The following is a 26811-nucleotide window of genomic DNA, read 5'->3' on the forward strand; positions in this document are numbered from 1 at the left end:
CATCATGGAACAAAACAATCAAGTTGGAAAGCCCACATAAATGGTGCGTGCACTGTGAACACACTTCGTGTTGGTTATGCAAGTGTGCACTGTTGGCTAAGACTTTGAGATTGGCACCGAGGGCTATCGAATGTAGCTTCATTGGTCCAGTCGTGTCGAGGTGGGTGGTTCCCTTTACCGGGTGAAAACACTGCTGTCTATGGGAAGAAGCACCAGGAGCGTTCACTGGGAGTCGGGGGGGTCAAATTGGCCGACATAAGAAGCGTTTACTGCCAAACTTAAACATGTGCACTCGCTCCCTTTATAATTCTTCTTTTTTAACGCATATTAAAGTGTGCCGTTTAATGGAAACGTCATCATTTCACACCCATGGACAAAGGTGACTTGATGGGTGACAGTGGGTCTAAATAACTTTTCAAGGCAGCTGAATTACAACTGGGACTATATGACTCGTTTAAGTGATTACACTGGAACGACTGTTCAATAATGGGATTTTTTTTATTTTTATTATTATTATTAATTCACGCTTAACCCTGTGTTTGACCTGAACCTCAAACCAGGCGACTAATAGGCACAGAAAGGGAAAAAAAGAAAAACAATTCACAGTACTCTTACTAAGACTTCACATTGAGAGAATGAATCAATTTAACTGCCGACTGCACCATTGTCTTCTGGATTGTGTTGCCGATGCATTCGAGGAGAAAAGTAAAAATGAGCAGAGGTTAGGAAAAAAAAAGAGGAGAACCTGAAACTAAGAGTGATACACCTAAGCTACTCACGCACCACTCTGTGAATCATATCTACGTGTTCCCTTGCTCCTCAGCACCAACTAGCCCGCCTGCCCTCCCTCCATGAACAAAGATGGTTTTGTTGAACCGCCGGATGCTCGACGAACAGACGCAGGCTCCCGTCGGTCAGCGAGAGAGCCCCCCCGCCCCCCCACCACCGCCGCCAGCGGGAACATTCAGATGCTGGGCTTCTTGTAGATGAGCACGGAGCAGCATGTGAGGGCTCCGTCAACTTTGACCTTCTCCGCGTTGGACACCGGGATCAGCGTGTAGTCCTTCAGCTTCTCGTACACCTGCAGGAGACACAGTGGGAGGGCGCTGAGTGGAGCGGGAGAAAAAATAAATAAAAAAATCACAAAAAACACCACACGCCGCCTTTGGGAGATTATTGGGCTTGGATGAAATGACTTTGTCATCACAAATGATGATGTTACACAATCGCTGCAGCCGGGGAGGGTTACGTTTTCAGCCGTGTCGAAGGCCACGTAATGGATTTCCATGAACTTGCATGGGGCGCAGAGCAGAGAATAATCTCTTTTAATCTCTGCACAGATTGAGTGTAAATCTAGAAAAAGTAGGGGGCAGGGGATGAACATATGATGAGATCGTACGACACGCGCTCAACCACCTGAAGGGAACAGAAGAAGTTGCTGCAATTACTTTAAGTGTACAAATGAAGCAGCCGGTGACTTTGAAACTATTCTCTGTAGCTTGTGAGAACAATATTGATGCACACTGCTGTTCATAGGTTTGGGGTCACAGACTCATTTCTGCATTGAACTCCATTATGACCAATTTATGAAATAATGGTCTGGGACGCTGTGCGATCTTGTGCTTCAACAAGGTACGCAAAATTCTGTGTGAACACACTACAAGGTAGCCTGATTTTCAAGAGCCTACAACATAAACCATGACGCCGTTTACTCCGTTACAGTTAAAACTCACACAGGCAAGTGGCATTAATACAAAGCTTTGTTCTAGAATTTTGTACACAGCAATTTTAAAGCATTCAACTTGTGTGTAACGATGGCTGTATATTGCACAATTAGACATTCAAGGCAACAACTGTCAAAGCCATCCCATAATGTGTCCGGCACATCCTGACTGAGTAATGTTCTCGGGGCATTTCAGTAGATTATTTCATGAAGCTGCTTACAGTGGAGTTCAATGCAGTCAGTGACCCCAAACTTCTAAACGGCAGTGTGTGTGTGTGTGTGTGTGTGTGTGTGTGTGTGTGTGTGTGTGTGTGTGTGTGTGTATGTATGTATGGGAGTAAGTAAAGTCAGTAAAGGAAGGCTGCAGTGAACCGCAACAAGCGAAACTCAAGCCTCCAGTGGGACATTACGCAACGCCAAAAGTTGGTTTACTCTACTTGTCAACGTGTGAAGTTCTGTGATAGAAAACATCCTGCGGCAGGACAAATATTGAAATAGGAGAGAAACACTTGTGAGGGGTTCCTGCTCTCCCAGCGAATCGCACAGAACCCAGAGTGGCGAGAGAGAACTACAACAGCGTTCTTCAAGACCCTCGTAAAGGTGCGTGTGTCACCCCGTGGACATTTTCCAGAAGGAAACCACTGTTTTCCGACCAGACCTCCAAACCAGGAATATTTTTTTTATGACTCTCACTTTAACCCTGCTGTCACACTGAGCGAAGGCCTCGCAGCGCCGCCAGAGGCACCGGCCTAACAAATTCTTATCTCGTGATGCAAGAGGGCTGAGGAGGACTCTGCTAAAAAGCTTGACTAGTCTGAAGCCACTGGCGCTGCAGCTCCTAACACCTTAATCGCTTTAGGTGGGGAGTATTTGCCTCAAGCAAATTGGCATAACATTTTACTTTTTTTTTTATTATTTTTTTTTTTTTAATGTTAAAATCTGATAATATTTGCCAAGACAGATATGAAAAGTCACTCACTGCCACTGCCAGGCTGTGAGCGAGTCGCCATTCGAGAGTCTAAATGTTGGAACTTGTCGTGTTGCAACTTTTAACATCGTTTTCTATCCTGAGGGGCTTTTGTTTTTACGACGTGCACTTAAATGCACCTTTAAGCACCCGTTGGCGCCTGGGCTTAACAAGTTACCTTAACATTTAAATGGCTTGTCATAATTTACCAGGTGTACCTGAATGCATCTTAAAGAACCTTTTCTTGTGTGAGTTAAATTTTGCTCCCATGCGCCCACTTTTTAAATGCACTCCCTACATCATCTGGACATTCTCCTGAGGGATCTCCTCCCAGACCTGGACCAAGGCATTAGTTAGATCCCGGACAGTCTGTGGAAGGATACGGCAGCTGTAGACACTACGATACATCATGTCCCAGAGGTGCTGGATTAGATTCAAGTCTGAGGAACGAGCAGGCCACTCATCAATGCCTTCACCGTGCAGGAACTGCTGACACACTCCAAACACAGGAGGCCGGCCACTGTCATGCACCAGAAGCAAACCAGGGCCCACTGCCACCAGCATGTGGTCTGACTATGGGGCCGGTACCATATAGTCAAGGTCCCATTTGCACAAAACTGGTTCACCATCAGCCTTGCCGACTGGACAGGCTGATGTGAGTGTGATTGACTCGGAGTTACATTGTGATGAGCATGGCTGTGTCCGAAATTACCCCCCCCCCCACTGATGGTGTTCGAATCCTGAATGAACATCCCACAATGCATCACTAAAAGCAGTGAACAACCAAGGATTTAATATGGCGAAAATTGAGCATAAACTAATTTCTGGTTATTTTCTAACCTTTACATATATATATTTTTATAGAATGACCATGACTTATAAATCTACAATAGAAATATTTATGCGTTTCAGGTTGAAGTCGTGCTGTCAGCCGTTTTATTGCCGTTATTTTTTTTGTATTGGACAATTGCTTTTTGGGCCGCATAGGGTTTTTGGCTGCAGTACCTCGAGTAGCCACTGGAGAAAAAAAAAATGTTGCTCTTCCATTTTTTTCCAGTCCGGTATCCAGTTCTTAGAATACGCCCATGTATACACATGTCACACACACAACACGTCAGTAAACAAGAGTATTCAGAGTTTACTAAACACAGCTGTACTAACGCCTGTACAAAATACGAAGACACTGCAGGGCAACGTTTTCTGAAATGCAGGTCGAGTTGATGGGAGTGCATTCATCTGTGTTATGTTGGTCAGAAACTACTGCTGAAGTGCCCGGCCATGTGAACACAGGGTCAAGTGAGGGCATGTTGTGTTTTGGTGAAGCTCCCCTCGGAACGGCATCATTAACTGCCTCCCTCCCCCTGCCCCCTCCCCCCTCCCACCACCCACCACCATTTACAGCATCTTAACCTCCGGAGCGTCGCCTTGTTTTCACACGTCTAGCCGCGCTCTCATTCCTGAGGTTGGGATTTATACGACAGGCTGGAAGGTGCCATGATCCCACACGGTTGGCCAGCTTCTATTTCTCACTGGGTCTTTTGTCCGCTCCGCTTCTTTATCTCCTTCTTTAAGCGACCGTTCAAGAAGTCTCGTCCCCGCCCCCACTTATTGGACCACACCAATCCTCTCTCATAACCGTCCGACCCAACCCCGCCTTTTGTGAACTTGGGACTTATGTAACTTCACAAGAGATCCAAAAATAGACCAGAGATTAGGGGCAGACAATGTTTAGAGTCAGAAAGCGGCAAAATCTCTACATCTCATTGGAGGAACGAGCAACAAGTTCCCTTGGGAACCCTGCACTGTACCAGTTGCAGACGGTGCGACTGGGGCGTGGTCGCTCAATCTGATAAACCCACCAAAGTTGGAACATGTTTACTGTTTTCCCATTTTCCTTGTGTTCCCATTCCTCAGCGCAAGCGCGCACTAAGGAATGAAGGCGCTAATTTGTTGTGGGTCTGAGGAAAATAAAGGAAAGTGGATCGTTGAGCAAACACATTTTTTGAATACTGCTTCAGTTCGCATGGACCACTAAAAGTTACTACCAAAGCAGGAAGCCCGGTTACACAAACAGTACTTATTACGCTCCAGTTGAATCCCCATCATTTAATCATCCTGGAACAAAAAAAAAAAAAAAAAGGAATGTTCCCAGTGAATGCATGTACTAAGAGATAATTTTGTGAATTCTTCCTTCTAAAAATAGCCACCAGAGGATGGAGTTTCAACCACAAAGCTCATTTTGAGGTCTGTGTCCCGTCTGAGGCTGCCGTGTTCCAAAATCTGTTCAGAATCTGCCTGACTTGTTGTGATGTGGAGTGACCCCACAAGCGTCTCAATAGCACTGCTACTGCGCTGCCTTTCCAGCGCTCAAAGCAAGACAATAACACATCACTCACCGCGAGCCCCAGTGGAAAACAAGACGCCTAGTGTCATGTAGACAGGCACATCTTGATACTGTTCTGCAAGTAGGTCAAGCGCGTGGCTGGGAAAAACTACCTGCGGCTTCAGATGCGCGTCCGTCCAGTGCGAGTACGCGCGAGTGACACGCCGTTTGAAATAGGCTCAGTCAATTATGCGCAGCCAGCGGTGATTAGTTAAACACGGGGACAAACGCTTCACCAAAAGATTTTTCAGAGGGTGTCCAAGGTAAAAAATGATCCCTCTGAAATTGGTTCCATCCTCGAAAGTTTCAAAGTTTTGGGGGGAATTTCTGAGGAAGCTATTCTGCAGTGGTGCTGATTGATTGGTGGAGGAACATAATGCACAATTTTTTTTTCATCAGGATAAATTAGGTTACCTCCGTCAGTGTGTCTACATCTTGCAACAGGCAAAGGTCCATTTATTCATTGCAGTCTATAAGAAAAATGCTTTTTGGGCCGCATGGGATTTTTGGCTGCTGTACCAGAAACGGCCACTGGGAAAACAAGAAAAAGTTTGATATCCAAACGAGGGTATAGAACAGGGCTCAGACAGAGAGTGTGTGTGACGTGATGCTGTACCCCAGGAGAAAATAACACCACTAGCTTTATGTATGACCTTATATCTGACAACAAGGAAAATTGCGTATTGCCCCTTTAAACAATTTGAAACTCCTTCTGTGATAGAATGTTATCTGAACCTGGGTTATCTGCTTTTCTGGTCTCATTACAGTTACACTAAATAAAATCAATCCAAGGCACACAGCGAGCTAAAAGTTAGGTTTATATAAAACTGCCAACCCTCTGTCAATTGAAATGAATGCCTTGTGTTGTGTTGACCAGTAGTTCCTCAGGGGATCAAACAGGATGCACGGCAGCAACATCTCCTTCCCGTTTCCCCAACTCTTCCCCTCACAGGTGCAGTGTCAGGATTGTTAAAGGGCCTGTTGCAGTTTTCTGGACGCAGAGCGTTACCTTCACAGTCTCTGGGAACTCCTCGGCCGTGGGATGCAGGAGCACGTGACCCATGTCCGGCAGGTTCATGTAGACGCAGTTGGCACCAAGGTCATCGGGCACCGTCAGCTTGTCGTAGCGATGGTCGCTCATCTGCTGCATGATCTGCAGTAGCAGACGAGAGATGAACAGGAAGCGGACAGTTAGTTGGAGTCACAAGTTGTGGGTGTCAAAAAAATGTACAAACCCCCCCCCCCCCCATTATTTTCATTTGTTCAACATTTATGTGTGACTTGTGACTTCCTTGATTCCTTGTTAAAATACAAGACAAACAATGGATTGATACCCCGAACGGCTTTGTAAAAAAAACATTAAGGGAAAGTCAGTCATTCAATGGTCCAAGGGGTCGATTCAGGCGCAAAGGCCACAATCGCAAAGGGCTGGCCAAGCTAAATGTGGGGAGTCTGGAGGAGATGGTGGTGTGGAGCTGATTGAGAACACAGGAGCAGGCAGACATTCCTGCTCCGCAGATGTCATGTTATTTATGTAATGTGAAGGAGCTGAAGGTGGGACAGACGGTGGGGGGTGGGGGTGGGCTGGGCTGGGCTGAGAGGACGCCCGTGTTGCCAAGTGGAAGTCGAGGGTGGAAGGGGGGGAGGAAAGGGGGGGGGGGAGACGGGGACGGAGGAGGATGTTATGACGACGGAGGCAGGTGCCTCTCAATGTTTATGAGCAGAACATCTGCAGACGGATGCCTCAGATCGGAGAGGCAGCGAGTAGGGATCTTGGAAAAAAGAAAAGAAAAAAAAAAAACTGACGTGTCAACATTCAGAGATGGAGCCTTCAAAATTAAATCTTTCTCCAGACCCTCAAAGTGAATGGTTGCGTCTCTTTATGGTTACACTGCCCTCATTTTCCCCCAAAGTCTGAATCATCCTTACCGCAGAGATTCAACAGTAAAATCCTCTGGGTCAGGCTTTTCAAACGATACTGGAGAAACCCCACCAGCAGAGCGACACGTAACATCTGCATGCCGGCTCGGGGGAGGAGTTCTGATTCTGATGTCACAGATATAGACGGGAGGAGCCCAAAGGAAAAACAAAAAAAAAATAGTGGCTGACAGGACAATGAGCTTTGTGATGGTGTGCTGATGTTTTCAATTTGCTTCCTGCTGACTGGGTCTACTTGAGAAGGAAGGACCAGCGCTTCTCTCCGGGAAGCAAAACATCTTTTTTTTTCTCTGCGAGTTCAGAACAAATAAGCTCATGTTGGAATAAAAAAAAACACATAAAATTTGAATTGTTTGGTGGCTATGACAATCTTTTTGTGAATCAGAAATCAGGTGTTTGGCAGAATGGACTTTTGAAAAGCAGCCCTTATCTTCATTACAAAACTTGTCAGACCAACTTTTTTTTTTTACGAACTACAAGGAAAGAAATATGTTACCAATGCCTGATAAACACAAAAGCGAATTATATTTTCGACTCGTGTGATCACCCTGACTCGTTTCATAACATACTCGCCTGGCGCAAGAGTGAAGTGAAATCTGATTTATTTTTGAGAAGCTGACGTTGCAGAGCTGCAGGGTGGAGGGTGAGCAGCATGGGTGCATGGGACTGCCCTGTGTGTGTGTGTGTGTGTGTGTGTGTAACCGGAGCAGACACATTCCCAGGTCACTAGTGGGTGTGTTGGCCGATTGCAGGAGCCCTAAATGAAAACACTGGCCCATTTGCGTGAGCGCCAAGGCGGCCTCTTACGCACGGGGGGATTAGAGGCGGTCCAGGGCTCCACCAAAGATCACAGTTGTTCTTGCCCGACTCTCTGCCCCATGCTGGGAAGGTTCTCTGCCGCTGGAAAAAAAAGTCCCCATGCTCTCAAAGAAAAGCTTTTTAGAACTGAAAATCCATGTGTCAGGTTTAATTTGTGAAGTGGGATCAGAGTTTCAAGACGGCTGACAAAGTGTTCCGAGACGATGAGCGTGAGCGCTCAGAACAATGCCAGATTAGCCCTGCGTTTATTTTTAGCACTGAGGAAATTCATTTTAATCTCTGGATGCCAAAAACAAGACGACTCATGTTGAGTTTTCTTTGGTTTCTTCTCAATTTCTGTTCAAGTGGTTGAAGAAATAGCTCACCCATCATTGAAATTTCAACCAATTGTTTTTGTCAAGAACCTTTTCTAATCTATGTAACCACTCTGGAGTAGCGTGATAAAAAAAAAAAAAAAAAAAAATCCATGCAATGCCAATACGATGGTATTTGTATAACATTAGTAACTATACATTATCAGTGCACTGACAACATAAAAAGAAAACATAGAAAAGACACAAGAAGTTCTGTTTCCTCTGCCGTTTGTATCCAAATGGGAAATTTTTAATCTCACAATTTAATCAAAATATGCTCTTCAGTCTCTTAGCCAGGGCTGAGTTCCTGTTAGCTATGTCAAGGTCTGGTAGCATGAAAACCAACTCACCCTTTTGTGCTACTGACTGCAGTTATTAACAAATCATAGGGTCCAATTGAACTGTTGCATCCTTTTTGGCACTTGCGTGACAATGATATTTTTAAATAGACTTAAAAGGCATTGAAACCTACTTTGCACAGCCCTGTAGCCACTAGCAGCACGTAGCTACTCCAGAGTCAAGCTAATACACAAGGCAGCAAAATGCGTTCTCTCACGGCTACTTTAAACATTTACAAAAGAAAGAATAAAAGCCTTCTGTGCCGTGGCGAGAATTTCACAAGAAGCACAGACAGTTTACTGGTACTGATGCCACACGCCCTGAGTCACCCACTTCGTGAACTGTGGCTCACCGTTCTGAATATTTGTCTTCCTTAAAGCAGACCTCCTTCCAACAGCAGCTGTAAATGCTCACAGTATTCCTGACTGAGCGGAAAAAACTGCGGCAGGTACGGAACAATTCCACCATTGACCATCACGACTCCCTGCCGCGGACGTTGTTCCTACGCTGGCCTGCAGGGGGCGCACTGCCGCAGTTCCGCTTATCGAGATAGGGGGAGGGCAGAAAGGGTATGAAGGGTCTCTGGCGCACAACTCCATTCATCTCATACACATTTCTATCCACTCTAAATCTTAAGGATAGACGGGGAAATTTCAGAGAGTTGATGTTAGCGTTCCAACGTCTGAGCTCACCATCCTCACTGCAGCCGAGTCGGAGCCTGGGGAACATCACTGGCAAGGAAATCAAACAGACAAAGGCCAAATAAGGCCTTCCTTCCTGTGACAGTGAGACAAAAACTTCCTTCGCAAAGAATAAGCACCTATCTAGCGGTCAGTGGGTGAAACAGTCGGCGTGTTTAAACGTAGTGTTTACTTTAATGTTGGAGTGTTGAACATCAGATATTAAACGCCGTCACTTTGAGAGCTTTACTTTTTCATCTCGACCTCCAGTGGAACAGCTTTCTCCTTTTTCACAATCATCCCCTTAAGACACAACATGAGAGTTTATTCCCATTTATATGCCTTGATTTCCCAATTGCCCATCTGAAATGAATTCATGCATGTCAATTCTTTGGCTCGATGAAAGACAACAAAAGATATGTCATTACAACTTTATTTGCAACAGTATATACATGTGTATTATTAGGAAACATTTATTTATTTTACTGACTGTTCTATTGTAGCGGAAAAATATAATTTTCAGTTATTGTATTTATAGGATTTATTCATTTTCTTTCACATCAGACATCACTTGGCCACTGAATCAACTGGCCTGTCATGGGTTACAAACACACACACACTCTGACAGCGTCAGGTGACGGTCGGACCGCCGGTGCAGCCCACGTGTTTGCGTTTGTCACCAGGATTCGGTGGTGACGCGTCACTCGCCCGGAGTGCGACCTTCACCGCGGCGTCACCCCGCCATCTACAGAGCTCTAGTGGGCCAACGACCCTGAGCCGAGGACCCTGGCACCCTGACCGCCGCTCGTTGCGCGGACGACCTCACAAATGGGGCGATGCCGAGTTCAGGGCCGACTTGTGAACGGCGGAGCGAAGGAATGGCTCGCGAAGGCCTCTGACGGAAGGGGATATTTCTGGGCGACGACTTCACGGACGAAGTCTGGCAGTGACGGAGAGCAAGGGTGAATTCCAATTCCTCCCTTAACCCTCAATCCCAACCCTCAATCTCAACCCTCAATCTCAAAAATGCGCGCTCCCGCGAGGTGCAAGTGCTGTCCCGATTCTAAGAACGTCAAGTTGAGGGACGGGTTTAAGGGCTGTATCGCCCTCAATATTGAGATTCTCCAGCACCACCCTTGGCAGTAAGGGCTACCCAGAAGGCATTGCGTATTTTCGCCAAGACATCTTCGAAAAAGATCGCGATGTAAAAGCGAGCTACAAATTGAAGTATTTTCTTAGTTAATAAAGATATAAATATTACAAAACCATTTTATTGTCTTAGTTTAAGACTTTTTTATGGATTATTGACATCGTTGTTGCGTAACATTTTTTTTTTTTTTTACTTTACGAGGTTTGTCAACCGGACCGGCGGTCCCGGCTTCACGTTACTTGTACACCTCGTTGTGTAGCGAAGAAGGACTTCTTCTTTTTTCTCCTCCTCCTTCTTCTTCGTCGTTGTCGTCTTCTTGACAGACTGGACGTAGCTTTGGCGTAAGGCCGCCCCCCACAGTCTGGAGACGTAACTGCACTTAAGGGGTGTCCCATTTCTAAGCCCTTACACTTATTTTTGAGGGCCAAGATTGAGGGCCAAAGATTGAGGGTTAAGGGCGAGGGTTGAGATTGAGGAGTTAAGGGAGGAATTGGAATTGGCCCCAATTCCGTAAACTTGTTCCCCCCACGTGGGTGTAGCCAAGCAGAGGTGCCAAAAGGATTCACTTTGTGTACTTGTGTAAAAAAAAAAATAGACTGGGGGGAAAGTACTGAATCAACTGCTTGACTCAAGTAAAGGTAAGCAAGCACAGGTTCTGAATTGCACCTCAGGAAATGTCAAAATGATATTGTTTGCCTTTAATGAAACAATACATTGATTGATAATTTTGCAACAATAAAAACAGTTGTGACAGAATAATCTGGACTGAGCTGACCAGAGAGACCCAAAAGCCAAAATACTGTAAAATACTCTCCATCCAAAATACGATCCACTGTTGCATTGAAATAAAGCGACAGCATTGTTCAAACAGATGCACTTAAAGCAACAGCAACAAATCACTTTTAACAGAATTTGTATATTTTAAACACAAAAGTAACTGGCGTGCTTTTCCAATGTGAGAAGCTGAAAATACAGATAGTAGTAAACAGTTGTGAGAATAAGAAACACTCCAGTAAAGTGCAGATACCTGAAAGCTCTACTTAACTACTGGAACATGTAGTATTTGTATTTGTACTTCGCTACCTCCCACCTCTGACAAACATGGAGAGCGGACGACACGTGGCCTGCACACTGCGGGCGCCGTGGCTTCCACCAAAGAAATGTCTGCAGCCCAACACACACAGCAAGCGGTTTGCCTCTTTCTTTTAGGCGGCTGTTGATGTTCTTACAGCGGCGGCGGCGGCGGCATTCAGCACCCTGAGGACACCCTGAATCGGGCTCTTTAATTAACGCAATAGCGTCCCCTCTGTGAAGGCGCGCACACAAGGAGCCTCGGTGCCGCCGGAGCCGCAGCCGCATTCCCAAACGAGCACTTTCAGTTCATTAAAGCGCCATTCGTGAGATCCCGGTGCCCCTCCCCTCCCGCGACAAAGCACACGCCCGCCTTATAACAAATCCAGAGTCGTCCAGAAAGCCGTTAAAACAGAAGCTAATTGCCGCGAGAGAAGGTGACGCAAGGCACAATTAGAACCCGAGCAGCCTGTCATTAAAGTCTCCTCGCTCCAGTAGCTAATTACTGGAATGATCCACCGGGGCAGGAATCTTAATGAGTCCATGCTGGATTAGGAGGCATGAAAAAAAAAAAAAAAAAAAAACCCCAGCCGCATTTGATTGCGCAATGCATTTCGGGGGAATTTTTTTGTGTGTGTCCGCCGCACCTTTGCGCACAAACGCGCTTACGAAACCGACGGGTCTTGACCCTCGCGCTGCTCTCCTCGTTAGGACGCACCGCGTGACTGTCCGCTTTCAATTTGCCCAAGCTTCAGCTGGAATTAAAGAGGCCTGGCGAGAGGAGCCGGGCCAGCAGGGGGCGCTATCGCACTGGACGGCAGGCCCTGCCAGAGCTCCTCTGCCGGGGGAGGGGGGCTAGGGGTTCGTCCTGCGATGTTGGACGTGCTTGTGAGTGCTGTGCGCATGCATCGCTGCTGCTCTGCAACACGTGTGCACAACAGCAGTTTGACACGCAGACGTCCTCGAGGGTCTTGGATGGAAGTGGGAGTAAAAGCGTCGCTGAATGAAAAACCTCGAGTCCACCTCGGCTGAGGTGTCACTCGGTATTCACTTGATGTTCAGTCCCTGTTGTTGTCGCATCAGTTCTTAAAGGTCCAGTGTGTAAGATTTGTCAGACATTTTTAAGGAAACTCAACTGCATTTTGTATTTAGGGCGCTGTCAGGTGGGCTTCCTTAAAAATGGTGGTGCAAGATGGCAGCTAATGAAGAGCAAGACCCTTATTGCTCTGTGCACATTCTTATATATGCACAGATTTTTACATATTCTGTTCCAAGGGCGGGAAAACCAAATTACTTCTATTCTGCTGAGAGTAGCGCTGCCGCCTCACAGCAGGAAGGTCACGGGTTCGATTCCAGGCCTGGGGGCCTTTCTGTGTGGAGTTGGCATTTTCTCCATGTGAGTCTCTATGTAGCCCTGTGATGAACTGGCAACTTGTCCAGGTTTGTCACCCCGTCTTCACCCCATGACAGCTGGGAGAGTCTCCAGCAGACCCCTGCAGCCCTGAGCTCTGGAATAAGCGGGTATTGACAATGGACGGACGGATGGACGCACTGCGAGTACACACTTTTATTAATGTATGGGCAAATTTTACACACTGGCTCTTTAATTGATTTTGAATGCATGTATGAATGAATGGAACAGTCCCTTTAATGGAGGGGCAGCGCCTTCCTAATTGAGACAGTGTGGTGGAAGGAGGCCAGTCCCCTGCAGATCAGCTTTGAATATGAACAAATGTGCAGCGACGCTGTTGATGCGCTGGCGCTGCTGCAGCGCTGCCAGGGAGAAACGACGCACTGAGTCAACATTTGCGCATTCTCTTGCCTGCTTACGTTTTTTGAACGCTTTGCGAGAACGGGGACAGGGGGGGCAAAGCAGCTGCGTCAGCCTGCGTCACCGCTTTGCAAACAGCGGCATTGCGATTCAATCTGGGTTTCCCATGACGACAGCGGGGGGGGTGGGGGGTATGCATGCGCGGTGCCAGCGACACAGCATACACACAGACTCACGCACTTTGAGGGCCTTCTGCGCCGGCTCGCTGGCGCCGATGGCGATGAGGCCCGGCCCCGCCATGCTGCAGAAACTCTTCAGATGGAGGCCCTCCAGCACCGGCACGGTCGACACGGCGTAGTCCTGGGTGGGAAAACAACAGCGCAGTTACGTCAAACGGGGCTCACGATGAGAGAGGAGGTCGACGCAGATCAGGAAACTGAGAACATCGTCGATTGACGGCAGCGCCAGGAGGAGGGACAATAATTGAGTCTGGGTGACATTACACTGCTCACCTGCTGACGGACGACTCCATTTCCAACATGCTATACTGTGACTATTACAATAACCCCTGTGGGGGGGAAAAAGTAAATTAGAAGTAGTGCTATAGCAGTCAAATCATTCCTGATACGCAGGATTGCACAGCTTCAGCAACAATGACCAGAATCAGCGCTTCACAATTCGACTGAATAAAAGCGCTGCAGGTCAGGACTCTGTGAGAGAAACAGAAACGTATTACATTGAGATTTTTTGGGGGGCGGGCAGAGGAATATTGTGGTATTTTAAATGACAGGATGGACGGCAGAGGGACTCATGAGGTTATGAAGCCCAGAGGGAAGACACAGAAAAGCCAGAAGCCTGATTGAAGAGGCTTCAGTTTCAGAAACACTTTGAATCAACACTATCAGAAATCCCACTGTAGCACAGGCCGCTGATGTACTGCCGTCTGATTTATTGTCCATTCATAAAGCACAGTGAGGGAAAAAAACAAAACAAAGAGACTTCTACATTTCTATATCTACTGATTTCTGTTCTGCAGCTCTTGCAGCTTTTCTGCATGACATTTACGTTGTTCGCTTCACCCGCAAAGTCCTGTGCGACGCAGGTGATGCCACCCACCCTTCACACAGTTTCTTCAGCCTGCTGCTTATTGGCTGGGAGACTGTCTGAGCAGCAGACTGAGTGATAACACGACCCACCAACCCACCAATGTCAGGAACTGTTGCTGGTCGAACACTCCCCACTTCAACCAAACTTTAAGCTCATTCAAACTTTGCCATCCAGAATTGGCATCTGTCTCTTTGTGGGTATCCACAAACTTTAATCTGTTTTGTGCCTAAGTCCTGTTGACATTCTTATCGAATCTACTGTATCTTGTTTTAAAGTTATTTTTTTGGATGCCTTTCTTTACTTTGCGTTTCTACCAAAAATCTTAACATGTTTTAATAATGTTTAGTATCTATTTTTTTGGGGGGCCCCCGAGGGTTTTGAGAGTGCAGTGATTTTGGGATGTCCTATACACAGCCTGCAAACAGTTCAGCACACAGAACAGCGTGACATCTAATGGCCTGACGGATGAAATGTTTCCCAGACCAACGATTTATCGGGCACCCACTTGACAACAGGCCAACAGACAAAGATTGGAAAGGAGTGCGTCTTTCAAAAAGACACTGGGAAATCGCCACCAAAGTGCTTTCCACCTAATTCAAGACGTCTTCTCTGCAATTGGAGCGGCTTCTTTACCGGTGCAAGTGCCACATCGCACTGGCGATGCGCCGCAAAATTCAACTCGACCCTTAAAAACGCTCAGATTTCAATCAAGTCCAGCCGATCTAGTTTTGCCACATGGATGGTGAAGTCCACCGAGTGTGGCGATGGGAAAATACTCCGACCACTTTCCAAAAACCCAGATACGTGTCTAGGAAATTTAGAAGTTGAGGTCACGCAGAGCTATAAATTAAGTCATAATAGGATGCGGGGATTATTTTCCAAGGCCTTCTTCTTCCTGAATTGATGTGAACACATTTATTTGAAAGTATAAATTGTGGTCGGACCCCGAGAACATAACCCCCAACCGACTCAGACGTGTATTTTAATTGAATGATATGTTTTGAACAGACTTCACAGCATACGGCTCCATAAAACCCTGTGAAGTGGCGTCTATATTTTTCCAATCTCCTACCCCATTGTGACATTTTCCATTCGGGTGTGCACTCGCACTATTCTGTTCTACGTTTGCACGCCATCATTAGTTCAATTAAAGCCTCGTGATTCACTGTAAAACTCAGAGCGACTGAGTGGCATCTGGCCGTCTGTCATGCCAAACGCACAAATTATCCGACTCTTGATTGTGCTCCTGAACTCTTTTCCTGGCACTCGTGTCGCAGATACAAAGAGACAACAGAGAGTTGTGTAAGCTTCATTTTTTTCTCCAGTGAGCAGGAAACTTCTGTTGCGGTGCAGAGATACAGGTCATCCTTTCCCCCTAATCAAGATAAAGCCATAAATGGGCAAAGAAAAGAAGACAGTTGTTTTTTTTTTTTTTCTATCTGTACTAACTAGCTGACATTTTTCAACTTTTCAATCTGAAAGGATGATAATTGCTCACCCACAGGGCATCAGACGGTGCTCAACTGATGTCTTGAAGCTGAGCACATTTGTGCCAGTAAGAAATCATCACCTCGGCTGTAAAAGAAAAAAAAAAAAACTAAAGAAACGACAGGGCCTCTATGCTACAATCTCCTGATGAAATATTCCCTTTCACAGCGCAATGCACTCGGACTTCCGCCAAACACAATAAAGGAAAGAGTTTCAACATCTGTATGCAGTTGCTGAGTGCTAAACAAACCTGGCAGCGGCGTGATTCCTAATTTGATAATGAAAGGAAAGAACAACACAGATATGAGGGTCGGGGGCTCAATCTGATAGAAAACGGAAAAAAAAACAATAATGGACGCTCAAGTGATTTTTCCAAGTGTCATTTGCCAGAGACGCATCATTAAGCTGTGTTTTGTCAAAGATAACAGTAAACACCGAGAGGAATCCATGATGAGGAATTCAAATCGGACGCAGATGAGAGGATGGAGTGGGAGACGTGACCTTCCAGCTCATGGTAACGGGAGCAAATTCTCTGTTGTGACCAGACTCCTTCTCACGTAAAAAAACAAAACAAAACAAAAAACAAAACGCCGCACATGTGTTTGCAGTACGAAAACCTTTCGTATTAAAAGAACATTGAACAAGATACAATCTGTCTGCGTTTGTCAGCCACCATTTGACCGTGTTGTTGGACAAAGCTCCAGACTAATAATAATAAGTCCCCAAACTTAGTGTGGGACACTGGGCAGAGTATTTCCTTATGGTCTGTGTGCAAGTGTGTTTACGTGACATTTTGTCCACCACCTTTGAATTTAAGGACATGAGTAAGTCCATGGCGCTACAGTTTTAACACAGATAAAACTTTTCCAAACTCCTTTGGATTTATATCCATCTAGTAGAGCACACAGAAAAGGGTAAAACTTGGAAAGTAATTGCTTGAACCCTCCCCAAAAAAAGAATAAAATCTGATTTCTTCCTGCTAGCTTAGCTACATAGCCATAAGCTAAAGGGTGACCGTGCAGAAATGTGCGCAATGTGCAGCAATGTTTAAGCGTACTCTTGCAAATGATTTGCAGGTCAAGAGACGACATGTTGTTCCTTGTGGAAAATGTGAAAATGCCATCTACTTATTCTAGTTCTAGTCAGTGTACCACAACATCTGCTCCAGGCTCTTTAGCATTAGCTAGGCTTACACTTGCTTCTTGTTCTTGTTCGTCGTCTCTCTGAGGGGCTTTTGAGGGCTTACAACTGCAAGAAAGTTGATTGATTATGTAATCGCACACAATCCTCGCACTGACTAAAAAGACTTTCTCGTCAAGGATGGCAAGATGAACAAGCAAGATTCCACTACTGCAGTCGGCTCATCTGTCGTGCATGGTTACATCAGTTTCCCCGCAACACAAAAGTTAATTTCAAAAATAACTGCAACAAATGCCCCATTGTCTGAAGACAGCCTTACGGAACAGTGAGACATATTGCACTTTGGTAGCCGTTGTATTCTATTGCATTCAGTAGCCAACTTGGTGCTCTTGGGGAGGTTTGAGAGCAGTTTCACGTGTCGACACTCATCACGGTGAAGAGATCCAGTGTCATGTTGTGAGTCACTGATGTGTTTTTAATAGTTTTTTGGACAACAATTGAAAGCATTTGGCAGAAGGGACCATACACTATTACACTTGTTCTATAGAGGCAACATATCAATAAATAGTGGGAGCAGTGCTTTCCCCTGAACAGATATCAGCTGACAGCTACTTAAAGCGGAATCATTTGGTGATTTGTTACATCTTGTCCAACGTTGGGGGAAACAAAAACATTAACATTTCTAAAGTTCTAAATCAAATGGAGAATACAGAGATGCACATGAAGCTAGACAAACGTTGGCCACTTCTCAGCTTGCGTGCTGTTTATAGCTACTCAAGTAGAGTCAGCGTTAACAGCTAAAGTGTTTAGCAGTCGATCAAGTTCCCTCCAAACATCTTCAAGCTCACACCAATGAACCAATGTTGATTGGATGATTGAAATAAACGACAGTTGTCGTGGCAACAGCACAATGCGCTCACAGAAAGACTTGGTTTCTAGCAGGTATTTTTTCCTGGTAGAAAAGGTCAATCTTAACTACACCAGTCGCTGCAGACAATGTACAGCACACGGTTCATGTTGTGTGAATCAGATGATTGATTTTTAGTTTCATCTCACTGCTGCAACATGGTCAGATGTCATCACATTCAGCTGTTGGTTTTAATACTGTGGAAATTGATCAAGAGTTCGCTTGTACCCTTCTTCAAAAAAAAAGTGGAGAACTCTTGGCCTGTAGTTTAGTACATATGATGACACATTTGTACTTTACTGTAGCACGTAAACTCACCTTGAAGGCATCGGCTAGGATCTCTGCTCCTCTCTGATTGGTCCGTTTGGACAGACCAACGAAGAACTCTCGTCCTGGGGGAAGAAAATAAGAAAAGCAATCAATAAGGTAATAACGCAAATAAAATCAAACCGCTATACCAACAACGTCTGTCTGAACAATGTCCCTGATCAAGGCCCACCTTGTCACAATCTGGTAAAGGTAGCCTGTTCTTGCTTAGCAACTCTCAACACTGCAGGTTCCACTGGGTCCTGGGACAGAATACCTACAGCGACACACAGAGGGGCCCCAGCAGCGGCAGAGCAGCCCCACTGCCACGCTGCGCACTTGGTGCCCGCCTGTGAGAAAGGCCAACTGCGGTCAGTACGGCGGGACACGAACAGACTGAGCCCCTGAATACTTGGCGAGGCTTGGAGGCGCACACTGAGCCCAGGGATGGGTTCCTAATGTAGCTGCTGAGCCTTTACAAAATGAGCCGTTGGCCGGGGTTCTGCCAACAGGAAATGTTTCTCGTCCTGCCATGTGAAACCCATTTCAGCTGGAAGGAACGGGTGAACAAAGCCACTGTCTAGAAACCCAATTAAGTGTACTGGGGCTGTTTTCCCCCAGTGGCCCGCATAGTGTGGAGGACACTAACCTGCACCACACGACTCCAAGGGAATGTACAAGAAGATCCAAGAAAGACCACCATGTACTTAACTCTCTGGCCTCATCAGATTTATTACCCAGTGCCAGAGGAATATGGGGCCCCAAGACTAAACAGCGCTGACGGAACGCTGTGTTTTTGCCACAGATTATTCGCAGAAGGAAATTCTGCCTATTGCGTGGAGGCGCATGGGGTCATCAAGGTTGCCTTGGAGGAATGTTTGTTTGCAGGGTCACCAAATGCAAAAAACAGAGACACGCTGCTCTGGTCTGTGAATTGGAGGCTGCCAACTATGCCAAATGCTTTCAGACACGTGCACAGTTTGAAATTCCTAAGTGGCAACAGATAAATTCAAGTTCACGTACAGTATGTTCCGCTGCTGAGCGCGGAGCAAAGCCAACCTGAGAAATCTGAAGGACAGCCCCGCTTGACTTTTTGCAAAATCCACCCATCCATGTTCAATACCCGCTTTGTCTTGAAGTTGACAAAATACTCAGAAAAAACTTGCTTTGGGCAGCTTTGGCTGCAATTACAAATGTAGTGTATCTTGGCGGAATTCATTCAACCCTGAGAAAACTAACAAGGACACAAAAAACGCAGAGTGAAAGCTGAATGTGATGCGAAAAAATGTTTGAAAAAAACAAGTGTGGAGGCTTGTGATTGTTGCATCCCAACAAGAACAAGGCATCACAATGTTGGTGTCTGTTGAATTCGCACACATCAGCGATGCATACCTGTAAACAGTACATCTCCCCCATCCAGGATGGCAGTTTCATCAGTCATTTCCACAATGTTCAGGTTCAGGTTCTTCAGAGTGTCCTTCATCAACTCCGTCTGGAAGAAAACCACAGAAGAACACAGAATTCAATTGCAATATCTATTGAGTTGAAAATTGACTAAATGGTTACAATGACCATCGATTTGCGCAATTAAAGAGATGGTTTGGACATGCACAGAGGGAGGACGGTGGGTAATTTTGGGTTGAAGGATGCTGAGGTGGGAATGCCAGTCAAGAAGAAAGAGCAGACTTATGGATGTTGTTAAGGAGGACATGAAGTCAGCAGGTGTGAGAGAAGGAGAGGGTTAAGATGGAGAAATCGTGCCATCAAAATGAAAAAAAACCATCAGCATTTCACATCCTTCAGAACTGCTGCTCTTCCAATTCCAGATAGGCCAAACATTTCCCTCAGACACAAGAATGTCCACTACCAAAATAGGCAGGACAATAAAAATCAACCCCTTCTTCACCCCTGACATGTTGCAATGATGTCATCTTAATGAGTCAGAATATTATGTCATTTTGAGGAGGGCCCTCAGAAGTTTTATAATGCGGCATATGTGGAACACAAGCACGTTGGCAGTGCGTCACAGACTCCTAAAGAATCTTTATATCCTCATGTTTTGGCTCATCTTTCCTATAAATTTATACAAAGGAAGTCAAAAAGGACGGCGGCCACCTGAAGAACATTAACGTGTATTATGAAACACATTCCCTGGACGGGAATCCGCATTTAACCTTTCGGGTCCTGTGTGTTTCAAACTGTAAACCCTGAGGAGAGAGCAGCTCTGTCTCTGCTCCGCTCTGCCGTCTGACCGCCCAGTGTGATTTTTACTGTCCTGTTTTTGGGGTTCCTGCGAGAGAAGTTTCCAAGGCCAGCCGTGTTACCAAGAGCATCAGTGTTTCCACAGGCCCTATCTCGGCATGACCTCATAAGGCTGCACACTGTGCCTTTATGGCCGACACAATGCCTCTGCTTTTCCGGGCTTAAAAAAAAAAAAAAGGAGGGGGGGCGGGGGGGGTTGGACCATGAGGTCATCCAGGTAGACCGCCACTCAATTCAAAGGCAGCGATGCAGCGACAGAAGACAAACCCTGTCAATAACAACACTTTGCAACACCCTTCATTTGAGACAATGTTCCCTTTGTGCTCAACAACAGACTTCATTTTCAAAATGACCAACACTGCATGCAATCTTTGGAACTTTACGTTGCATCTCAGGCTCGAGTGGAGCAATCTAACACAATAAGGCGGGGACAAAAAAAAAAAATTGTGAACCCCCTCTGAAAACTGCATATCTAGGTGGCTGCAGGTCTCAATCACCTGGCCGGGGTCCTTGTCATTAACCCGAAAGAGGTATCCGTCCCCTTAGTGACATCACAGAGGGCCGATATCCACACTTTGGATATCGGCCAAATTTTGGATATCCTTGTCAGGTCCTTGTCATCAACAAGGACCTGGCTGGGGTCCTTGTTAATGACAATGACTTAGTGACATCACTGGGGGCCCATTTTCAAAATATGAGTTGGAAAATGTGGAGCAAGCAAAAAGGAAGGGCTTCCCTCAGCACCGCTCTGATGACAACAAGCAGGAGGAACCGAATAGAGACGAGCAAAGAACTGTGTGAGAAATATGTGACTTGGGGAGACCACGTGCAGGTGTTGCTGAGGCTCGGAGCCAAAGAGGAAATCCACCGTCATGTTATCAGAACCACAGAGGATGGCCGTGTGTCGCTGTTGTCAATGCGTCTCGTGCAGGTGCTGACAATGTCGTGCATCTGAATGATCATCATCATCATCATCATCAGTATCTGATTAAAAAGGGGGATTGCATTTCATATGGTCAGTCTTGAGGAATCTTCATAATCAATTCTCTTTATGGTGTATGCACCATCTGACCCTGCATTTAAAAATGTACTTCCTATATACAGTTTATCCCTATGAAATCCATTCACAATAGCTGCATGACACCAACCAAGTTAATAATACCAGATAATTCATTCATAATCTGTTTGATTTTACTTTTCACCATTTTCATGAGTTTGGAGGATTGGTTCTTTAAAAGGGTGTGTGGCACAATGGCCATTTCCTAATGTGTTTACGCCACAGTAGTGAAATAGTAGAATTCCACAGCGACTTAACTTTCCCCTCTCCGTGTTTCACCTTTACTGCAGGCATTCCGTTTTCAACAACAGGCAAAACACAATGTCCTTCCAAGTCATTAGATTCAAAAATGTATTTGTGGTTTGTGAAAAATCTCCCGCGGGAGCAGCGTGGTTCGTATTAACTAACGGCAACAGTTAATCTGGTCTAATTTTCTGTTTTCCGCAAAGTCCTGGCATCGCTGCCCGCCCGTCATTTGGGCGGGTTTGTGTATATTGTTCCCCCAGTTGTTTGTAATGGCGTGGCAAATGAAAGGTCGAGCCTCATCTTGCAGACGTAAACAATCAAGACCATTTCGAAACCCGATTTCCAGTGTTTGTTTTGTGTTCCAACCGGTGAAGAACTCATCTCGGTGAAGTCGTTTCCGCTTCACTGTTGATGCTACCAGCGTACGGCAGCTGGATCGAAAAAAAAAAGGAAAAAGAAAAGTTTTGAGGAGATGGAATGGAATGTAGCTGGTGCAAGGTGCCGGTGCTAAAAGCTTAACATACAGCCCATAAATACGTTAATAAAAGTGTATACTCCCAGTACCATAACAGTACTTTGGTTTTCCTACCCTAAGAATGGTTCTTATGTCAGAATATACATGTCGCAGGGGTCTTGCTCTCCATTAGCTGCCATCTTGCCCTGCTATTTTTTTTTAAGACCGGGCCGGACAATTCCAGCCCACCTGACGGGGCGTTTCGAATTCAAGGTAAACACTGGTGCCCTCAAATAAACCAACGAAGAAGAAGGTGGAGGAGGTATCCAGGTTTGTGCTTGCACACGCCGTAGTTCAACGTTAAGCCCGAGAGAGGGAGGGTATGGAGTCCCTAGGGGGACTTCAGTGAAACAGCGCTACAATCTAAAATGTAACCACCTCATGTCCCCACCTCTTGTTAAAAATCCCCAAATATTACACAGTTAACCTGTAAAGGTGACTGTGCAATAAAAGAGAAGAAATGCAGAATGCGACACGGCAAACTGCTGCTCAGGAGGTTTGGACAGAGGGGTTTTGTCCAGTAACCGTCGCGATCATGCCTCCCACTTTTCCGAACCCTTTCCCCACATTCATACACCAGAGGAATCCAAAGGATTCAGGGAACGTTCCATCTGGGGAGCCAGGTTGCACTGATTCATTCACGACGAAAAGCCTAATGTTCCATCATTTAACGCCCCCGCTCGCTTGTTGATGTCCATCTGAAATTCGCCCAGCGGCAACGCGAAAACAACTCGGGTTGAAAAAAAAAAAAAAAAAAAAATCTGACTCCCTCCCATCGAGGTCACACAACGCAACAACACACAAACGCAACCGTCTGGCACTATCAGACATAGCTTCCCCGCCGTGTGTAGGGAGCCTCGGCTATCTGCAGCGGTCTTCCTCTCTGGAATCTGTAGCGCTGTATAACGCAGTCCCTTTACCTCATTTCTCAGGCATTTCCTCTGACATCAGCGTAGGTGATTTGACCAAAAGGGCGCTCACGGTCCTCCTTCCCCAGCAGTTTGTGCTGCCTGCGCGCGGTATGCACACAGGAGAAAGCAAATTGCTAACGCTTACGTCAGAAAAAAAAAAGTGCAACAAGCTCAGGGAAATATGTGCAATGGAACCATGTCATCACTCTTAAGTGGGGCTCCCGTATGGACCGAGTGAGAGAGGAGGAGGAGGAGATGGACACAGCATTAATGAAATGGACTTGTGTGTGAATGTCGGTGGTGTGAAATATACTCGATTACGAGAGAAGTACAGACTGATGGTACCACTCAGCAAAAAAACGTATTGGGTAAAAGACTTGTGTCTGTAAAAACGTGACCTCAGCTGTGGCTTCACGTCATCCCGCGTCATTTCCCCTAAGAGTCGTATTACATTCATGACGTCGTTTGGAATGAGAGTTTGCACAGTGATGAATTGCGTGTTAAAATACCTCCCACAAAACCAAGAATCAGGGTTCAGCTGCCAAAAAAATGAAATTACAAAATGTTTTTATCGTGAGAAACAGACTTTCGTTTAAAAAAAAAAAAAAAAAAAAAGAAAGAAAAAAAAAGAAAAAAACAGTCCGAGCAAGAGCAAAATTGACAACACCAAGGTTGAGGGAATTGGCTATGGCCTGTGCTGCAGACCACCACTAGGAGGTGCAATCAAGTTTTTAAAAAATGTTTTTATGATCTGTGCAGATCTATCCAAGCCATCATAAAAGCATATTGGGGTCACTCATTGATGAATGAAACTGAAGGAGGCCAAACTTCTTCATTTCTAAGTGAAATGGCCAAAATGTAAGTACTTTACCACCCTTTCATAAAATGTTGGGTGCCTCAGTCTGAAAATGACAAAGCACTGAGGCCGAACAGCCAACTAGTTTCTGCCTGCATACAAAAACACTGCTCCTGGAGGAAATGTAACGCAGAGCTAATTTACCGGCATTAGGCGGCAGGAAATGTACCTGAAACCCGGCAGCGCGCTGCCACTGCCAGTTTTCATAATAAAGCCCGAATGGAAGAGAATGGAATTTCTGCGTTGTTACAACAAGCACATTTGGCAGGGAGGAAAAGAGATCACAGAGTGCAAACTGTGACATAACACCAACTACCATACCCCTCTTTCATCTGCAGGCGCTGCTGTGTACATTTAAAGGCCCCATTTTAACGCAAGTGAATGATTTCTGATGCAAGCGTATGCATCCACAGTCATGTCAATTTTAGGGGGAAGTACCTGAGCGTTTTCGTGGGAGGCTATAAACAGAGGGCCGATATCTGGAGATACACTGAGTTTCCTGTTGGAAGCGAAATCGTTCAAAGCTGCTCTACCTGAGCCTGTGAATGAAAAATAAAGATCTACAAATGTGAACAATGAACTCAGACAACCACTTTGGGCTTAGATGGACCTCAGACACACAGTGACGTGAATGAAGAATGTGTTCAATGTAAAGTTGAGTATAAATCCAAGCAATTATTTTTTTTATTTTTAAACAAAACCACATTAAATTCCAGATAACATTAGAAACGTATTCAGCAGTTGCATTCATTTCAGGTTTTCTGCACTGGAATTTAGGTCTTTTTTTTTTCCATCAGAAAATTCCCCAACCTGAGCCGCTCTACTTTGACCCTTTTTTGTCGCTTCCTTTTGTACTTTTACTGTCTCTGTCTCCTACATTCCCCCGTGACAGGTCCAAGAATGCTTCTAGAGTGGCTTCTCATGCAGACTGGAATATTATCTTACCGCGAGGGACATCCAACACCCGACTCCCGGCCGAGGTGCCAACTCACTTTGCCAGTTTCTCCCCCCTCCTGCCCCCCCCCCCCTTGAGTGCTTGGCCGGTCGACACGCTGCTAGCCAGAACCCTGCTTTGAATGAAAAGGCCTTTTAAAATTCATTAGGGGGCTGAGGGCTCCGAGATCCAGTTGGTCCGCCTGCCACATTCCTGCCGTTCCAGCACAGGACAGGGGAGACGGAGCAGAGAGAACAGCCTTTTATTTGGGCCTTTTTATGGACCCCTTCTCCCTTCTCTCGCCCCTGGTACCCCTGGATATCGCGTTCTGCTAAAAAGGACTATCAGTCTGATAGGGCACGGTGCATTTGGGGAAAAAGGGAATAGAGTGCGCAACAATAGCATTCCTCAAGGTCATCCTAGCCTTTCTACACGGAGCAACAGAGTCCCACGCTCGGACATAATGGGGAGACGGCATTCGTCCGGGCCTCACACGCAAACGAGGTTAACCTCTTTAACCGGGCAAAGTTGTTCAGCATTGCTGTGCCATCACGTCACATATCATTTCATAAGTTGCGTCCGATTACAGTGAGGATTTCAGTTAAGCAACATTGCCACATCACAGCCAAGGATGGTCAGGGCTAGTGCTGTCCAATGGTCCTTCTGGCTATGCAAGTCCCATAGAAAAGCTACTTGTTTACGACAAAAAAAGGCTCATTTGCATCGTCAAGATATATATATATATATATATATACACATACACACACATATATATACACATATACATACACATATATATATACATATACATATATACATACACATATACACACATACATATACATACATACACATATATACACACACACATATATACACACACACATATATACACACATATACACATATACACACACACATATATACATATATATATTTATATATATATACAAAGTATATTGGTAAACTAAACCTTCATTCACGTCCTTTTACAGATTTTACAATGACCAACTTTCTCCAAGGGCGACGACATGGTGGCGCAGTGGTTAGCGCTGCCGCCTCACAGCAAGAAAGTCGTGGGTTTGATTCCGGGCCTGGGACCTTTCTGTGTGGAGTTTGCATGCTCTCCCTGTGTCTGCGTGGGTTCTCTCCGGGTTCTCCGGCTTCCTCTCACACTCCAAAAACATGCATGTGAGGTCAACTGAACATACTAAATTGTCCGTAGGTGTGCATGTGCGTGTGAATGGTTGTTTGTCTCCATGTGGCCCTGCGATGAACTGGCGACTTGTCCAAGGTGTCACCCTGCCTTCGCCCTCTGACAGCTGGGATAGGCTCCAGCAGACCCCCGTGACCCTGAACACCAGCTCATTCTCATCCCAGCTGGGCATGTGGTGAGACAGGATGATGATTGCAACAGATAACAGTCCAAATGCAAAAGAAACTTCAAAGCTGATGCATGGGGCAAATCAATGCAGTTTAGAGCAACCCACCGGGGAAAAGAAGGGCGTAAAATGTGCCTATCTATGTGGCAGCCGTCTGAACCTTTGAGGCAGCAGTCTCTGATGTCGTCGACAAAATACGGAGACGCTTTTCTTTACTGACTGGGAGGAGTGAGCACGTAAATATCATCGTTCTCGATCCGACAGGTGACGCAGCTGATGAATAACTGAGTGCTTGAGGGGACATCAGATGGTGCTTGAAGGATGAATAACGGCTAAACAAATGGAAGGAGAAGTGAAGGAGGGAACCAGAAGGTGCACTGTCATTTTGAGAGCTGCATTTGTCACCTCCAACACTTCACCTGCACATGAAAGAAGACGGTACACAAAGAAATATTCTGGGGAAATGAGGCTTAAAGGGCTAATGTGTAACAGCTACAGAAATGTATC

General features: G+C 45.8%; 1 protein-coding gene across 1 annotated transcript in view; it reads right to left on the minus strand.

The window, feature by feature from the left end:
• Nucleotides 1-520: 520 nt before the first annotated feature.
• Nucleotides 521-26811, minus strand: part of ddah1 (dimethylarginine dimethylaminohydrolase 1) — a 62627-nt gene continuing 36336 nt past the window's right edge. The window contains exons 2-6 of the mRNA XM_076045380.1: nt 19535-19634; nt 18155-18228; nt 13435-13554; nt 6083-6226; nt 521-1081 (exon numbers count right to left, since the gene is read on the minus strand). Of these exons, the coding sequence (XP_075901495.1) occupies nt 965-1081; nt 6083-6226; nt 13435-13554; nt 18155-18228; nt 19535-19634 (555 nt within the window). The 3' untranslated portion in view covers nt 521-964. The remainder of the gene's footprint in view (nt 1082-6082; nt 6227-13434; nt 13555-18154; nt 18229-19534; nt 19635-26811) is intronic.

The sequence above is a fragment of the Nelusetta ayraudi genome, unplaced genomic scaffold, assembly GCF_046127955.1.
Source record: "Nelusetta ayraudi isolate G7.1 ecotype Tasmania unplaced genomic scaffold, CSIRO-AGI_Nayr_v1 ptg000084l, whole genome shotgun sequence".
Classification (NCBI taxonomy): domain Eukaryota; kingdom Metazoa; phylum Chordata; class Actinopteri; order Tetraodontiformes; family Monacanthidae; genus Nelusetta; species Nelusetta ayraudi.